Source organism: Elephas maximus, chromosome 11, assembly GCF_024166365.1.
Source record: "Elephas maximus indicus isolate mEleMax1 chromosome 11, mEleMax1 primary haplotype, whole genome shotgun sequence".
Taxonomy (NCBI): Eukaryota; Metazoa; Chordata; class Mammalia; order Proboscidea; family Elephantidae; genus Elephas; species Elephas maximus.
The window spans coordinates 25,804,619-25,821,258 of NC_064829.1; the positions used below are offsets into that span (position 1 = coordinate 25,804,619).

General features: G+C 40.8%; 1 protein-coding gene across 1 annotated transcript; it reads left to right on the forward strand.

The window, feature by feature from the left end:
* Window positions 1-8,129: 8,129 nt before the first annotated feature.
* MC2R (melanocortin 2 receptor) lies at window positions 8,130-9,032 on the forward strand. Its single transcript, XM_049901298.1, has one exon. It carries the CDS (start codon window positions 8,130-8,132, stop codon window positions 9,030-9,032), a length of 903 nt encoding a protein of 300 aa, XP_049757255.1.
* Window positions 9,033-16,640: the final 7,608 nt, after the last annotated feature.

A 16,640-nucleotide genomic window follows, 5' to 3' on the forward strand; every position in this document is an offset into this window, starting at 1 on the left:
ATGCCTCAACCTCCTATCCTTCTGGCCACAGATTTGGGGCTAGTTACCCACAACCCTTTCCAGATGCCAGCTGCAAGGATCAGGAGTCCATACTATGCCCCAGCCTTCTGCTCTGCTGGCCACAGAGGCAGGGCAGATTTCAAGACAGAGGTCCCTAGACTGTGGAAAGTTCTGCTGCCTCAAGCAGCTTGCTTGGCATGCCCTATAGCCTTACATTAACATTCTGATTCCCTGCTTGAGATGTCCCGTAGCTTTACATTAACTTCCTGGTTCCCCTTTCCTTAACTACTGCCTAGAATAGAGGAAATCGGTGGAAACCAGGTTAGGCGCTATGTTGAGATTCTGGATAACCTTTTAGCTCATTAAGTACCTCATACGTAGTAACTTCCCTGAGTTCACATGGAGTTTAACCACCATTTTCTGAACATGTGATGCAGGAGGTTATATGTAAACCCCATTGCAGCTGTGTAGTATGATTAAGAATGCTACTGATGTAACTTGTATGAGCTTCCTGTTTGTAAACTGCATAAAAGTAACGTTCCCTCTTGCCCTCACAGAGCAGTCTTGGAGGTAGCAGCCCTGGTTGTTCCTTTCTTTGCACAATGAGATAAAGGCACCTTTCTAATATTGCACCTTGGCCTGTTGTTTATTGGCTGAGATGAGTCACGCCAAGCAGAACCTGGGGTCTCCACCCAGCAACAGTTCCCCACTACCCCTTCAAGACATCAGCCACAAGCTTGGAGACTCCACACAGCACCCATACTTCTGACCTGCTGCCTCTCCCCTGCCCCTGTAGGTTCATTAATTCTCTAGAAAGATTTACAAAATTCATGGAGACTAACTTATACTTGCAGTTACCCATTTATTATAACCAGAAAGGATATGAACAAAAAGACAGATCAGGCAAGGTCCAGTAGGAGCCCCAACTCGGGGTCTTCATTATCCCCAGGGATGTGCCATCATCTCTCATGCATGGATGATCTTGCCAATCCAGGAATCCCGACTATTTCCATGTTCAGGGCCCCCGTAACATTGCATACTCATGACTGGAGCCTCAGTGCATAGTCACAATCTATTGAATCCATAAATATGTATGACTGATTGTATCATGCCCCCTCCTTTCCTGAGGTTAGTTGCCAGGTGTGGTCTTGGGGGTTCCCAACTCAAGTTTAAGTGTTGCTTAGCTATTTAGAAAAACAAAGCCATCTTGATTGCTCAAGAAATTTCAAGGGCTTATCTTTCCGGAAACCACAGAGCTAGAAAAAGGAACTAATATTAAAATCTTCTTGTCAGGGAGTACACAAAGAACACAAACTGGTTTGTTTTCATTTGGCACTGAATAGCCTATGAGTATTTAATGCTGTTTTTCTTTTTATGTTGACAAAATACATTGCTTTTTTGAAAAATATCCAAATATTTTAAAACGCCCATTAGATTCTCCTACTATGATGAATAATTTAGCTCGCTTTTTGTATTGAAAAAAAAATTAAACTGGAGCAGTTTTCTTATCACTATTTGAGCACCCATAGAATTCTATGGCTCTGCAAAATTAGAAGAGAACAAATTTATAAGCACAGTGTTACCAAAGCAAGTATCATTTCTTTACCCTTTAATAAAGACCATGTAAATAAATAAATGTTGGCTGTATTAATGCAATGTTTTGCATACCAAAAGAGATTATAGTGTTTCCACTATGATGAGGGGATTGGGCGGAGCTGGAGTACTGAGTCACTGTATTTACCCAGAGGCAGTTTTGTGTGTGTGTGTGTGTGTGTGTGTGTGTGTGTGCTTTAAGTGCAAGTTTACAAATGAAGTCAATCTCTCATGCAAAAAATTATATACACCTTGCTACGTACTCCTAGCTGCTCTCCTCCTAATGAGACAGCACATTACTCCTCTCCACCTTGTATTCCCCATGTCCATTCAACCAGCTCCTGTCTTCCTCTTCTTTCTCATCTCCCCTCCAGACAGGAGCTGCCCACATAGTCTCATGTGTCTACTTGAGCCAAGAAGCTCACTCACCAGTATCATTATCTTTCATAATTATACAATCCCTGTCTGGAGAGTTGGCTTCAGGAATGGTTCCAATCTTGGGCTAACAAAGAGTCCAGGGACAATAACCTCCAGGGTCCCTCTAGTCTCAGTCAGACCTTTAAGCCTGGTCTTTTTACAGGAATTTGAAATCTGCATCCCACTGCTCTCCTGCTCCATCTGGGATTCTCTGTTGTGTTCCCGGTCAGGACAGTGACCGGTGATAGCTAGGCACCATCTAGTTCTTCCGGTCTCAAGCTGATGGAGTTTCTGGTTTATGTGGCCCTTTCTGTCTCTTGGGCTCATCTTTACCATATGTCTTTGGTGCTCTTCATTCTCCTTTCCTCCAGGTTCAGAGGCAGGTTTTAATAGAATGTTGCATAGAGAAAAGCAGTACAGATTTGAAGGCAGACGTTAATTGTCCAGCACATTGCAAACCCATAAAGGAGGTAGAAGCATTCTAAAGCAGTGTTGTTTGGAGTAAAAAAATCAAGACACAAAAGAGTAGACAGGAAAAGACCAGCAGAGGACTTTGAATTGGTTATAGCCTGTGTACAGAGTTGTACGTAAACCTCAAAACCTTAGGTGCTTGGCATGAATAAAAAATGAAAAAATATCTGGCCCAAGTCAAAACAAAACTCCATGTTTTAATGAAGCAGTAGCTAGGCCTGAAATCTTCGTTGTTACTCTGAAGAGGTAAATTAGCTTCTTGTCAAAGTTTCACTGCTAATAACACAAAAGCAGTAAGGGTCAGAATTTTTTTTAGCTTGTGCTAGGAATTATTTGTTAAAAGGTATTTGTCAAGAATGTTTATGCAGCTTGTCCTAGGGCATATTACTTTGGTCGACACAAGGTTAGAAAATAGGATTGATAATGTTAAGTAAAAATAAAGCCCTGTAATTGTCTGGTAACTTTGTAATCAAGATGAGGTAAAAGCCAAATAACCAGTCCTAATCTAATTAACTAACTCTCTCTAATCAGACTTTATTCACTCACTGAAACCTTTTCCCCTTTCTGCAGACTGTTTGCAAATCTGTAGAGGTATAAATTGTTACCTTCGGATAAGAGGGAGAGGCAAACTTGCAGAAAACTGACTCCATTGTTCCCCAGAATGCTAACAAATAGACTCCCTGATGTTAAAAAAGAATGTCTTAATCAAACATGTTCCAGAAGGTGAGAGATTAATGTTAGGCTAGAGATTAATATTAGGTTAGAGATAAACGTTAAAAATATTTGTGTCTTGATAACCTCTTGTAGCTTTTTTTTATTCCTTGTAACCCACCTCCCTCTTGCTTGTAGCCTGATAAAGACCTCACTGTTCTCGCTGCAGTTTGGAACACTGTGACATCCTAAAACACACAAAAAAAAAAAAAAACAACGCAGTGCCATCGAGACATCCTACTGGGGTGTTAAAGTGTCTTCCATTTCAGGAATCTCTTTGTACAATAAAACTCTGTTTTCACTTCTAACAGAGTGTCAGACTGGTACTTCCCTACAACAAGCCATACATACAGCAGGGACAAGTAATTACCTGAGTTATTTAAGCCAAATAACACTTTTACCTGAAATATGTGGAGTATTAAAGCAGGTTAACAGACGGTTATTGTAAAGTTTAAATGAAGTAAATTTTGTTTCTTGCAATTGTTACTTAATGTATTGTGCAAACAATATACAAATGGGAATGGGGCATAGGAATATACTATAATTTAAGAATCCTTCTTGGCACTGAGGACGCTGATTGAATAAGAAAATAAAACATGTCGGTTTTTGTTGCAATTTGGGCTGAGCTGGTGGATGATTTGTCTGGTTTCTTGTATATACTTTTCGCCCTTGCTACTTAGAAAGAGGAGTGTGGCATGGTAGCTGTCACTTCCCAAGCTCTCTGGAACAGTTTCCACAGCTGTAGGACGGGGACAATAACAGCATCCATCGTGGGGTTGTTGTGTGGAGTAAATGACCTAGGACATGTGGAGTGTTTGGTATGGTACCTGGTGCACAGTAAGCACTCATAAATGTTACCTGTTAGTGTCATGTACCCCTTCAACCAAGAATGTGGCTGCTGACTGCCTGTGGTCCTCACTGACCAGGTTGGCAGCGGTGCAGGGCTCACAGTAACAATGGATGATTGGAAGCCTATTGGCAGTGGCCTCAGGGACCACATTACATTTCTATTCAAGTTCAGGAGGCTCCTCTGGATTTATACGATTGGCAGTAGCAGCAGATTCAAAACCACCTTTTCTAAAAACCAAAAACCCACTGCTGTCGAGTCGATTCCAATTCATAACAACCCTATAGGACAGAGTAGAACTGCCCAACAGAGTTTACAAGGAAAGCCTGGTGGATCTGAACTGCTGACCTTTTGGTTAGCAGCCGTAGCTCTTAACCACTACACCACCAGCGTTTCCACCTTTTCTAAGGAGTGTCAAAAACTCTTCCAACATTTCTTTCTTTATTCAATTTTACCCTCAAATACATTTGAGATTGAAAATATATAACAAACCTGGTCACATTTAACTAACTCAGGTATGCCCAGACAGAGTCTCCGTAACTTAACTCTGATGGGTCTTTGCCTCATCCTCTCCCTGTGATGCTTCTCCAGCATGTGTGGGCTCCCTGTGATGCTGCCAGCATGCACTCTTCCCAGAGCTGAGCCAGCAGGTAGAACTAAAATGCCAATCTCCCAGGGCCAGAGTACCCAATAACCAAGTGTGCACGGGCCCAATGGTGCCTTCCCACCAATCTGCAGTGCACAATTTCACCTGTCCCCACCACATCAAAAATGTGGTGACATGAGGAAATGCTCGTGATTACTAGCCATTGGAGAAATGCAGATCAGAACCACAATGAGATACCATCTCACCCCAGCATTACTGGAAAGAATCAAAAAACAGGAAATAACAAATGTTGGAGAGGCTGAGGGGAAATCGGAACACTTATGCACTGCTGGTGGGAATGCAAAATGATACAACCATTTTGGAAAATGATATGGTGCTTCCTTAGAAAGCTAGAAACAGAAATACCATATGATCTAGCAATCTCACTCCTAGGAATATATCCTAGAGAAATAAGAGTCATCACATGAATAGACATATGCACACCCATGTTCACTGCAGGATTGTTCACAATAGCAAAAAAATGGAAACAATCTAGATGTCCATCAACCAATAAATGGATAAACAAACTGTAGTAAATATGCACAGAGGAGTATTACACAATGATAAATAACAATGATGAATCTGTGAAGCATCTCATAACATGGATGAATCTGGAGGGCATTATGCTGAGTGAAAAAAAAATCAATTACAAAAGGACAAATATTTTATGAGACCACTACTTAAAAACTCATGAAAAGATTTACATGCAAAAAGAAACAATCTTTGATGTTTGAGGAAGGGGAGGGGTGGGAATGGAAAAGCAATAAATAGACAATAGATAAGTGGAAACCCTGGTGGCGTAGTGGTTAAGTGCTACAGCTGCTAACCAAAGGGTTGGCAGTTTGAATCCACCAGGCACTTCTTGGAAACTCTATAGGGCAGTTCTACTCTGTCCTATAGGGTCTCTATGAGTTGGAATCGATTGACGGCACTGGATTTGGTTTGGTTTTAACTTTGGTGAAGGGTAAGACAGTACACAACACTGGGGAAGCCAGCACAACTTATACAAGGCAAGGTCACAGAAGCTCCATAGATACATTCGAACTCCCTGAGGGACCAAATTGCTGGGCTGAGGACTGTGGGGACCATGGTCTTGGGGAATATCTAGCTCAATTGGCATAACATAATACATAGAGAAAATGTTCTCCATTCTACTGTGGTGAGTAGCATCTGGGGTCTTAAAAGCCTATGAGCAGCCATCTAGGATACTCCACTTGTCTCACCCCTTCAGGAGCAAGGAAGAATGAAGAAAACTAAAAACATAAGGGAAAGATTAGTCCAAAGGACTAATGGACCACATCTACTGTGGGCTCCACCAGACTGAGACCAGTACAACAGATGGTGCCTGGCTACCATCACTGACTGCTCTGACAGCGATCACAATAGACGGTCCTGGATAGAGCTGGAGAAAAATATAAAACAAAATTCTAACTCAGAAAGAAAGACCAGACTTGCTGGCCTAACAGAGACTGGAGAAACCCTAAGGGTATGGCCCCAGGACACCCTATCAGCTCAGTAATGAAGTCACTCCTGAGGCTCACCCTTCATCCAAAGATTGGACAGGCCCATAAAACAAAATGAGACTAAAGGGGCACACCAGCCCTGGGGCAAGGACTAGAAGGCAGGAGGGGAAAAGAAAGCTGATAATAGGGGACCTAAGGTTGAGAAGCGAAAGTGTTGACAGGTTGTGGGGTTGTTAACCAATGTCATAAAACAATATGTGTATTAACTGTTTAATAAGAAACTAGTTTGTTCTGTAAACCTTCATCTAAAGTACAATAAAATTAAAAAAAATAATAATTAAAAAAAATTTGGTGAAACCCATGTGAAATTGCTCACCACAGATTATCAAGTAAATGCAATTACGCCCATGCCTACTTTCTCAATGCAAGCCAGTGCATACCAGTGCTTACAGGTTAATCCACCCCTGCTGGATCATCCCAGCTTCCCAGGAAGAGGGCTCCCAGGATTCAAGGTTTTCAGCTTTAAAACCCCGCAATCCCAGGCAAACAAGGATGAATTGGTCAGTCCAGGTAGAACCCCATCAGCAGCTACCATCTGTCACTTATACTCCTTTCCTAGTTATCTATCTACCTAGCGGAAACCCTGGTGGCATAGGGGTTAGGTGCTATGGCTGCTAACCAAGGGGTCGGCAGTTCGAATCTGCCAGGCGCTCCTTGGAAACTCTATGGGGCAGTTCTACTCTGTCCTATAGAGTTGCTATGAGTCAGAATCGACTCGACGGCACTGGGTTTGGTTTGTTTTTTTTTTTATCTACCTAGCTCATTAACTCACCCGTTAGCTCTTGGCCTTTTGCCCCAATCCCTTCTAAGGGAAGCAGTTCTTTTCCAGGAGTAACACTCCTAGATCCACTCTCTCCCTGGGGCCAACTCACAATAGGGCATTTGGCTTTGCTCACAATAGGGCAGTCGGCAGGGGGAAATTCAGCTCCACCTCTTAAGGGGCAGAGTATAGAGAATTCGTGGTCTTATCTTTAAAGACACCATGATGGCAAAGGTGAATTTGATACATTTCATGTAATGATCTGTGCCCAGCCATTAACACCATCATCTGGAAACTAAATCAGCAAAAAGTCCACATCTCTCTCCAGGACCTGACATATCTAAGTCATTCAGCTGCATTCTAGCCTGGCCTTTTCTGCTTGAGAGAAAGCTGCACTCTTCTGTTATCACAATTCAACTCCAACCTAGAGACACGTTAACAATATTATGTCTCCAGAAACAGCACTACTAGGAGTGCTACCTTTTGAACAGAAGTGACAACGTGTATTGCATAATCAACTTTGGGAATTACGTATCAATACTTTTACCCTTGTCCCATAAGCTATAGGGTCAGGCAGTGACCCAAGCAGAGAAGTGGTGAAAACAAAAGGACCTAAACATCTCATCAATCCATTAAATCAAACCACCTCCTCCAAGTCAGTGAAGGATAGTTGCCTGCTTTCCTGTTTTCACACATGCATTTCATTTCTTTTCTCATTCAAGGGTGCCATTGTGTTCATTTTAATTCCTCACACATTCAATTGTGTTTTTAAGAAGGATGAGGGAAGTAAGGGAGAGAGGGCAAAGAAAATTTTATTACTGAACTAAAAAAAAAAAAGATCCCAGTAAAGATGTTGTTCACAGAGTAGTTAGGATGAAAAAAAAAAAAAAAATTTGAGAGTCCTGTAAATTGTTCTATTTAAATTATTAAGTCAGTGTTTTTTGAGATAATAGTTTTTTCTTAAAGTTATCAAGATTTGTTTTTATTTTGCAGTCTATTTTGCAACTGATGTTTCTACACATTCTATTTTAGGTAACCATGTGATTTTTACCTCAGATCTCTAGCAAGTACTCCAAAGAAGAAAACATTCTGAAAAATCAATCGAGTTTTCTGTGAAGTCAAACCCAAGTAACATCTCTGTTTTAACCACAAGCAGGAGAAATGAAGCACATTATCAATCCATATGAAAATATCAATAATTCAGCAAGAAATAATTCAGACTGTCCTCCTGTGGTATTGCCAGAAGAGATATTTTTCACAATTTCCATTGTTGGGGTTTTGGAGAATCTGATTGTCCTTCTGGCTGTGATCAAGAATAAGAACCTTCAGTCACCCATGTACTTTTTCATTTGCAGTTTGGCCATTTCTGATATGTTGGGCAGCCTGTACAAGATCTTGGAAAATATCCTGATCATGTTCAGAAACATGGGTTATCTTAAGCCTCGTGGCAATTTTGAAACCACAGCGGATGACATCATCGATTCCATGTTCATCCTCTCTCTGCTCGGCTCCATTTTCAGCCTGTCTGTGATTGCTGTTGACCGCTACATCACAATATTCCATGCACTGAAGTACCACAGCATTGTGACCATGCGCCGCACTGTTGTCATTCTCACAATCATCTGGACGTTCTGCACAGGGAGTGGCATCACTATGGTGGTCTTCTCCCATCACATCCCTACAGTGCTCACCTTCACCTCTCTGTTCCCTCTGATGTTGGTCTTTATCCTGTGCCTCTATGTGCACATGTTCTTGCTAGCCCGTTCCCATGCTAGAAAGATCTCAACTCTTCCCAGAGCCAACATGAAAGGGGCTATCACACTGACCATCCTGCTTGGGGTCTTCATCTTCTGTTGGGCCCCCTTTGTCCTTCATGTCCTCTTAATGACATTCTGCCCAAATAACCCATACTGTGCTTGCTACATGTCCCTCTTCCAGGTGAATGGCACGTTGATTATGTGTAATGCAGTCATTGATCCCTTTATATATGCCTTCCGGAGCCCGGAGCTCAGACATGCATTCATGAAGATGATCTTCTGCAACAGGTACCAGTGGAATTATTGATCCCTGATTGGAGAAGCCACAGGGATAATATTGTCAAGTGAGAGAATAATGTAGCATATTAACAAATACTAATGTACCCTCTTTCCTTTCCTTCCCTAATGGACATGAGAGACATCCACTGACTAGTGTTTCTAATAGTTTGGTTCGAGGTGAACAGCCTTTTTATAGGAGCAACTTTTATAAATAAGACATAAAATAATGAACTAAAAAGATAGATGGAATACAAAGTACACACAGGGAAACAAATTCAAGGGCTTTGGACTAAGGCAAAAATTTGTTCTTCTGTACATATCTAGCAAGTCTATCACTGGATTGGGCTTTCCAGGCTATAATCCATTGCAACCAGATTCTAGAAGTTGAAGTCCCTGGCCAGAGTGACTCAGGGAAGAAACTGTAGAATCTTTGTAAGCCAAACGGTGCCAATAAATTGCTGCAGCTGCATTTCTCACACTCTGTATTCCACATACATGCACAGTTCCGATCATCCGTCTCTCTCTTCTGCCTGTCTACTGTATTATAAGCCATCTCAGATCTTTTTTAGAAGCAGACAGGGTATAAGTTATAAATGCTAAATAACCAGCTTTAAATCCCCAATAATAAAGAAACCTTCTCTAATAGTCTTCTTTGCCTGCTCAGTATCCCACTGGCCTTAAAATCCTTTCTTGGTTAAAACTTCTTATGCTTCAGAAGCATACATTTCAAAGGAGAAAATTAAAATTTAATCCATTTTATTCATATGTGGGAAAAAATAAAGGCCAAGAGGAAAATTGTATTTGAAGAAGGAATAATCATTTTCTGTGTGTTTGTCCAAATGTAGAAGTAAAGGAAAAGCCCCAATGTGTATTTTGTGGAATAAGTAGATCATGTGTGTGTGTGCGCACGGGTGTATTTACCATGATTTTGGATTATGGGGAAAACCAATACCAAAACAACCATTGAAGCAACAATTCTATTTTTAGAGACCTAAGCCAGAGAATTAATGGAAAAAATCTACCACTTTCCACAGATTAATCTGAGAGGAAGATCTAGTCACTGGAAAAGTTCATCCTATCATCAGCCACAGGGAAAATACCAGATATTGGAAAGTGCTGTCTATTCCCAAGAGAAAAAAATCATGAATTCTTTCGTTTTTAATAGTTAAAGAAGAAGCAAATTTTGACAGTAGGTCATTGATAAGCTGGAGAGTAGCTTAATGGGTGATGAAAGATATAAAAGAAAGATGTAAAGTCTTCAGATTCATGAAGCTTGGCTATTTAGGAACCACTGAGAGTAGCAGCATCTTCTGGAAGAGGCTTTGGGCTAAGGAGATTTTTCATGAACTGTTCAAAGAAGAAGCCAACCACAGATCAGACTGAAAGTTTAGTGATGGGTTGATACTAAGACGTGGAAAAAGACAGTGATGTTGGAAGCAGAGTATGGAGTAATTGGAAGGACAATTACAGATATTTTTCCAGCTGACCTGTATTGAACAATGAAGAGAAGACCCACCATACGTCTTTTTGTCCACTGTTCTGTAGAAATACTTACATGATCCTTCTCAGTCATGAAATGGACTATACTACTCTAATGTTTATTAACCCAGACTTATTATATGTAAGCCTATTTTCCATAAAATTCAAACTGCAAGTCCATAAAATATAAATGTTATTTATAAATTTAAAATAATAAAGTATAACATATTTTTCTGATTAAACAGAGCATTACCAATAAAATGCAAATTTTCTTTGTTTTAAAAAAAAATTTTTTTTTTTCTATAACACTACAGAGGTAGTGCTGCAAGTTAACCACTACCATAAATGGTCCCCAAATGCTAAGCTTACTGAGTTCTTTCCTTTGGAATGGCTTTACTACCTCTTCATCACAGCAAGCTCTCAGCTATCATGTCCGACTATTGTCGGAAGAACAGTACCTAAAAATTCTTCCACCTCTGACTGCCTTCAATTTGTTGTGATTTCTCTAAGAAACAAGATCAACAAGGCTATTCTAATAGAGTATAAAACAAAGATAAAGGCTGAGTGAGTCCTAAAAGAACTCACACATGAATAAAATGCACACACTTCAGCAATATTTAACATTTATTTTGCTAATTTGGAGACATTTTCAATTATAGGTTCCTGACTATAAGATCACTATGAGTTGGCATCGACTCGACAGCAGTGGGTTTGGGGGTTTTTTTAATAATTGAAAATGTCTCCAAATTAGGAAAATAAACATTGAGTGTTGCTAAAGTGCAATTATAGGTCCCTGGCTATATTCAGGAGCCATGACAGCATAGTGGTTAAGAGATCAGGCTGCCAACCAAAAGGTCAGCAGTTCAAATCCACCAGCCATTCCTTGGAAACCCTATGGGGCAGTTCTACTCTGTCCTATAGGGTTGCTGTGAGTTGGAATTGGCTCAATGGCAATGGGTTTGGTGGATTTTAGGACTATACTCAGGAGCCCTGGTGACACAGTGGTCAAGAGCTAGGCTGCTAACCAAAAGGTTGGCAGTTCAAATCCACCAGTGGTCCTTGGAAACCCTATAGGGCAGTTCTACTTTGTCCTATAGGGTCACTATGCGTCAAAATCAAAATCCATGGCAATGGGTTTAGCTATGTTCATATCAGATTAAGACCTTTAGCGTTGATAATTACTGAAAATATTATGTTTTCTACCTAGGTCTCCATATATAACTCAAAATTAAAACAGTATCAAACTACACTTACTTGTGTAAGGAAGATCAACAAGGCTCATATTTTTTCCATGATGACTACTTCAATTTTTTATCAAAATATCAAATATCACAACATGGATGAACCTTGAAAACATTATGCTGAGTGAAATAATCACAAAAGGACAAATATTGTAAGACCTCACTTATGAAAAAAAAAAAAACAGGTAAATGCATGGAGACCAATGTTTATTAGTGGTTACCAGGGGCAGAAGGGAGGGAGAAAAGAAGGTTATAACTTATGGAGCATTGCGTTTCAGTTTATGGCGATGGAAAAATCACATTGAGTAAGGGTAGGGTTGCATAGCCAAATAATGTAATTGCTCTCAGTAAATTACACACATGAAAAAGTTGAAATGGCAAAAGTTGTGTGATAGATGTGATAGATATACTTACAACAATGACAAAAAAAAAAAAGGAGTAGCTGCTGAGCTGCTTATGTACAATCAAATACCTCATGGGAGGGAAGTTTAGAGTCATGGCTTTGTGGGACATTCCAGTTAATTGGCCTAATAACATGTTTAGTGCTGCTCTTCTTCCTCCTAGTTTATTACCTAGTGCCTGGGGTCTTAAAAGCTCGCAAGTGGCCTTCCAAGTTACATTGATTGGTCTGTATTCTCCTGGAGCAACAGAGGAAGAAGGTGAGTCAGAAACAGAAGGAGGAAATGGAATGGGTGGCTACTTACCTCCATGAAAAACTATCCCCTTTGCCACGAGACCAGAACTGGATGGTGGCCAGCTACCATTACTGAATGTTTTGATCAAAGATTCTACAAAACAATCCTGATCAAAAGGGGTAAATGCAGAACAGAATTTCAAATTCTTATGGATTCCAGACTTTCTAGAGCCATGGAGGCTGGATGAACCCCCAAAACTATTGCCCTGAGATAATATTTAAATCCTAAGCATTAAACCAAAAATATCCTCTGAAGTCTTCTTAAAACCAAACAATAGTTTAGCTTAACTAGTAAAGAATGTTTGCCTTGAGCACTGTGCTCTTTTACAAGAACTATCTCTCTGTGAGCTGAAACTGACAACAGCAACTCGAAGGATTGGACAGAAAACAGGGGACAGTGAGTTTATGTTAATGTGGGAAAAACAATTTGGAAAAGGAGGGTGAGAATGGTTGCATAACTCAAAGAATATATTCCACTTCACTGAACTGTACATGTAGAAAAATTGTTGAATTAGTGTATGTTCTGCTGTGTGTATATATTCTTAACAACAACAACTAAAATAAAATAAATTACGAAAAAGAACCATCTATATGGGATCAAATTGACAACAGCATCTTGAAAGATTAGATAGGAAACTTAGGGGGCAGTGAGTTTATGTTAATGGGGGAGGAAAAATTTGAAAAAGGAGGGTGAGAATGTTTGCACAACTCAAAGAATATAATAATGTCACTGAATTGTACCTCTAGTAATTGTTGAATTGGTATATGTTTTGCTGTGTAAATGCTTAACAACAACAAAAATAAATTTCAAAAGAAGAAAGTCCTTGGTTCCCTTCCATTAAACCATCTTTTTCATGATACCACTTGTTCTAACAAATCTGTGGGTTGGTAAGTCAGGTGTGATGCAGGAAGGGAGTCAGAGAGACCATGAGAAGTAACAGGTGTATTATACCTACAGTTTCCACAGACAGGTAGGCACAGCACACCATGATGCAGGGCCACACAGGGACTGTACCCAGGGACAAGGTGACAAGTTGGAATTGTGGGAGAGGGCTTGTGTATGACAATCAGAGCAGAGTTAGCTAGGTTGCAGGAGCTTTGGAGGATGGGGGGACTGGGCTTTTTGAATAATTCCACAGGCTCCAGAACATAGGGGCTTGTCCTAGTTGTTGGGTACCTAGCCCCAGGGAAATTAGGGTGGGTACATGATGTTCCAGGAGTGTGAGTGCGGAAGGGCAGAAGATGGAGAGTGGACTTAATCAGCTGCACAAAAGGGGAAATGGACCAGTCTCTGGACAGGGCCTCAAAACTGCATCAACACAGCATTTAAAGAAAATAAAATTGCAGTGATCATGTACAGTGGAAGCTTTCTGGTCAGAGAAGTGTCCTCATCATAAGGGCAAATCTGGGGTCAGTCTGCTCTTGAGTTGAAGAATGAAAACTCTCCACAAGGCTACCACAACAAGGAGGAAGTGAGCCTCCAAGGTCATCAGATTTGTCTCCTGTCAAAAGATGAATTAGCGGAAGCAAACATTCTTTTTTCAAGAGTCGGGGTCAACCATGTCTCCTATGAGAGAATATAGATGTGGCCTGGGCCTGAACTTCGAAATTGTTGACAAGCCACCTGCTCACTGCAAGTTCAAAAGGCAGTAGAGAGCATATTCTGGACAAATGTTCAAATGTTTACAGTTTATTAGTGCAGAGCTCTGACCCAGCATCTCCGTGATCTGGAGGCACCGTGTGCGAACTGGGAGGACCCCTATTGTGCAGAGTTCTCCACAAGCCAAGCAGCCAGCCGAGGGTCTCCTTTCTCCTGTACCCCATCTTCATTTATCCTCGACCTGCTAGAAAGGGAAGTGGGAGTTGTGGATAAGACTGAGTCTCCTTCTGTTTTGGGAATCCAGGACAGCTTTTACAATATCAACTTCACAAAGAAAAAAACCCATTGCCATCGAGCCAATTCCAGCTCATAGTGGCCCTTTAGGACAGGGTAGAACTGCTTCCATAGGATTCCCAAGGAGTGGCTGGTAGATTAGAACTGCTGACCTTTTGGTTGGCAGCCATGTTCTTAACCACTGCACTACCAGGGCCCCAAAAGTCAAAGTGGAGATGCCGGGGAATGAACCTCATACAGAGAGGATGAGAGGATGTGTCAGTCCTATGGCTTAACAGTACAAAATCTTAGGCAAATTACTAACCTCCCTAAGCCTCACTATCGTCATATAAAAGACGGAAATCATCACATAACCTATTCAGGCTATTTTCAAAGAAATGTCGTGTGCTCTTTGTTTTAATTTATTCTTTAAATAGGCAATATTCACATAGCTATAAAAGAAAATACCATGCAAAATCTCCTCATCCACCAATTTCCTAACCCTTACCCACTCCCACACACTGGTCAATATTAATTTGTTTCTTATGTATCCTTCCAGACTTTATTTATGCAAATATAAGAAAATACAAGCATATGTTTTCTATTCTCTCCTTTTTCACACAAGAAGTAGAATGCTATACACTCTATTCTGCACCTTGTTTTGTTTTGTCTCTTTTTTTCCCACTTCCAAACATATCTTGGAGATCTTTCTGCATTCGCACACACAGGCCTTCCTTATTCTTTCATACCGTAGCATAATACCCTACTGTATAGATGTGCCATAATTTATTTAACCCATCCCCTATTACTAGTTATTTAAACGATTTGAGCAAAAAGTTGACAGATATCTAATGCAAATGACTCCTAAGTACATGAAAAACTGCTCGACATTTCTTGTAAGAGAAATGCAAATTGAAACTATTTTATGATACCATTTTTCATTCAAAGTTCACAATGCTCTTTTGATGAGATTGTGGGGAAACTGGCCCATATATAGATTGCTGTTGTTGTTAGGTGCCATCGAATTGGTTCCAATTCATAGCAACCCCACGTACAACAGAACGAAACACTGCCTGGTCCTGCGCCATCCTCACATAGATTGCTGTGTAAGTTGTAAATTGGTACAATTCTTAAAGAGCAAACTGTGGTAACATTTATATCTATAAAAATTACCAATGCACCTACCCTTCTGGCGATTCCCGCTACAAGTGGAACTGCACATCAGTGATACAACATATGTAAACGATTGTTCACACAGCATAGATTGAAACAGCAAAAGACTGGGAACAACTCAAAAATTCATCATGGGCTTTTGACCCCTACCTAAACGTCAGTTTAATTAACCCTCGTAAATGTGGAGTAAGGGTTGGGAACAAAGGCTCTTTCTACTTCATTTAGCCTTGGGTGAACAAGTAGCAAATGTGCAAACACACTGACTGATTTCTCACACTGCAAACATCTACCTGAACAGATGCAGAGATTAGGACTAAAGTCAAAGCAAGGTATTTGCAACTGTACGTTTCGGCACTTGGTACTGGCAAAATCTGGTACCTACTTGAATATCAGGTCATGAATGTAGCTCGTAATTACTAAACCCCAAAACCGGTTGCTGTCTAGTCCATGTGCGTCAGAGCAAAACCCCATGTGTGTCATAGGGTTTTCAATGGCTGATTTTTCAGAAGTAGGTCAACAGGCCTTTCTGCTGGGGCACCTCTGGTTGGACTCAAACCTCCAACCTTTCAGTTACTGGCTAAGCACGTGAATTGTTTGCACCACACAGGGACTCCAAACAGAGAGATTACAATGCTCTATTTCTGAAGCTGGGTGGTGAGAACACAGCTTCAGAAACCTGTCACTATTACTCAAGCATGTTTATTTCATCTAATGGAGAGTGGAATGCTACTGAGGAGTTCTAAGCCAGGACAAAATCTTCTAACATGACAAAAATCTTCATGTTAGGAACGTATCTGGCTCTCGTGTGGCTCATGACTTAAAAGAGAGCAAGACTGGAAGCAGGAAATATCCAGAAGCTATTTTGGTTCTTTGGGTAGGAGAGGAGGGTGGTCTGGCTGACTGGGAGGGAGCACAGAGGGTGGAGGTGTCAGTTCTGGAGGTGTCATGGACAGAGTTGCTGATGGCTTAGATGTGGAAGGGAAGGTATCAAGAGGGATCTGAGAAGACTCCAGTGTCTGACTTGAGCTACAGGCAGGCCATATACAGAGATGGGGAACAGAAGGAAGTTCTGACCACACTGAGTATGAGGTGCCTAGGAAATATTCAGCGTAGATATCAAACAGGCATTTTGAGTCTGGAGCTGAGGAGGGAACTGAGCAAGAGAGGTTTCAGAGT

Coding starts and splice junctions, on each gene's coding strand:
- MC2R (XM_049901298.1), top strand. CDS start 8,130: ATGAAGCACATTATCAATCCATATGAAAATATCAATAATTCAGCAAGA.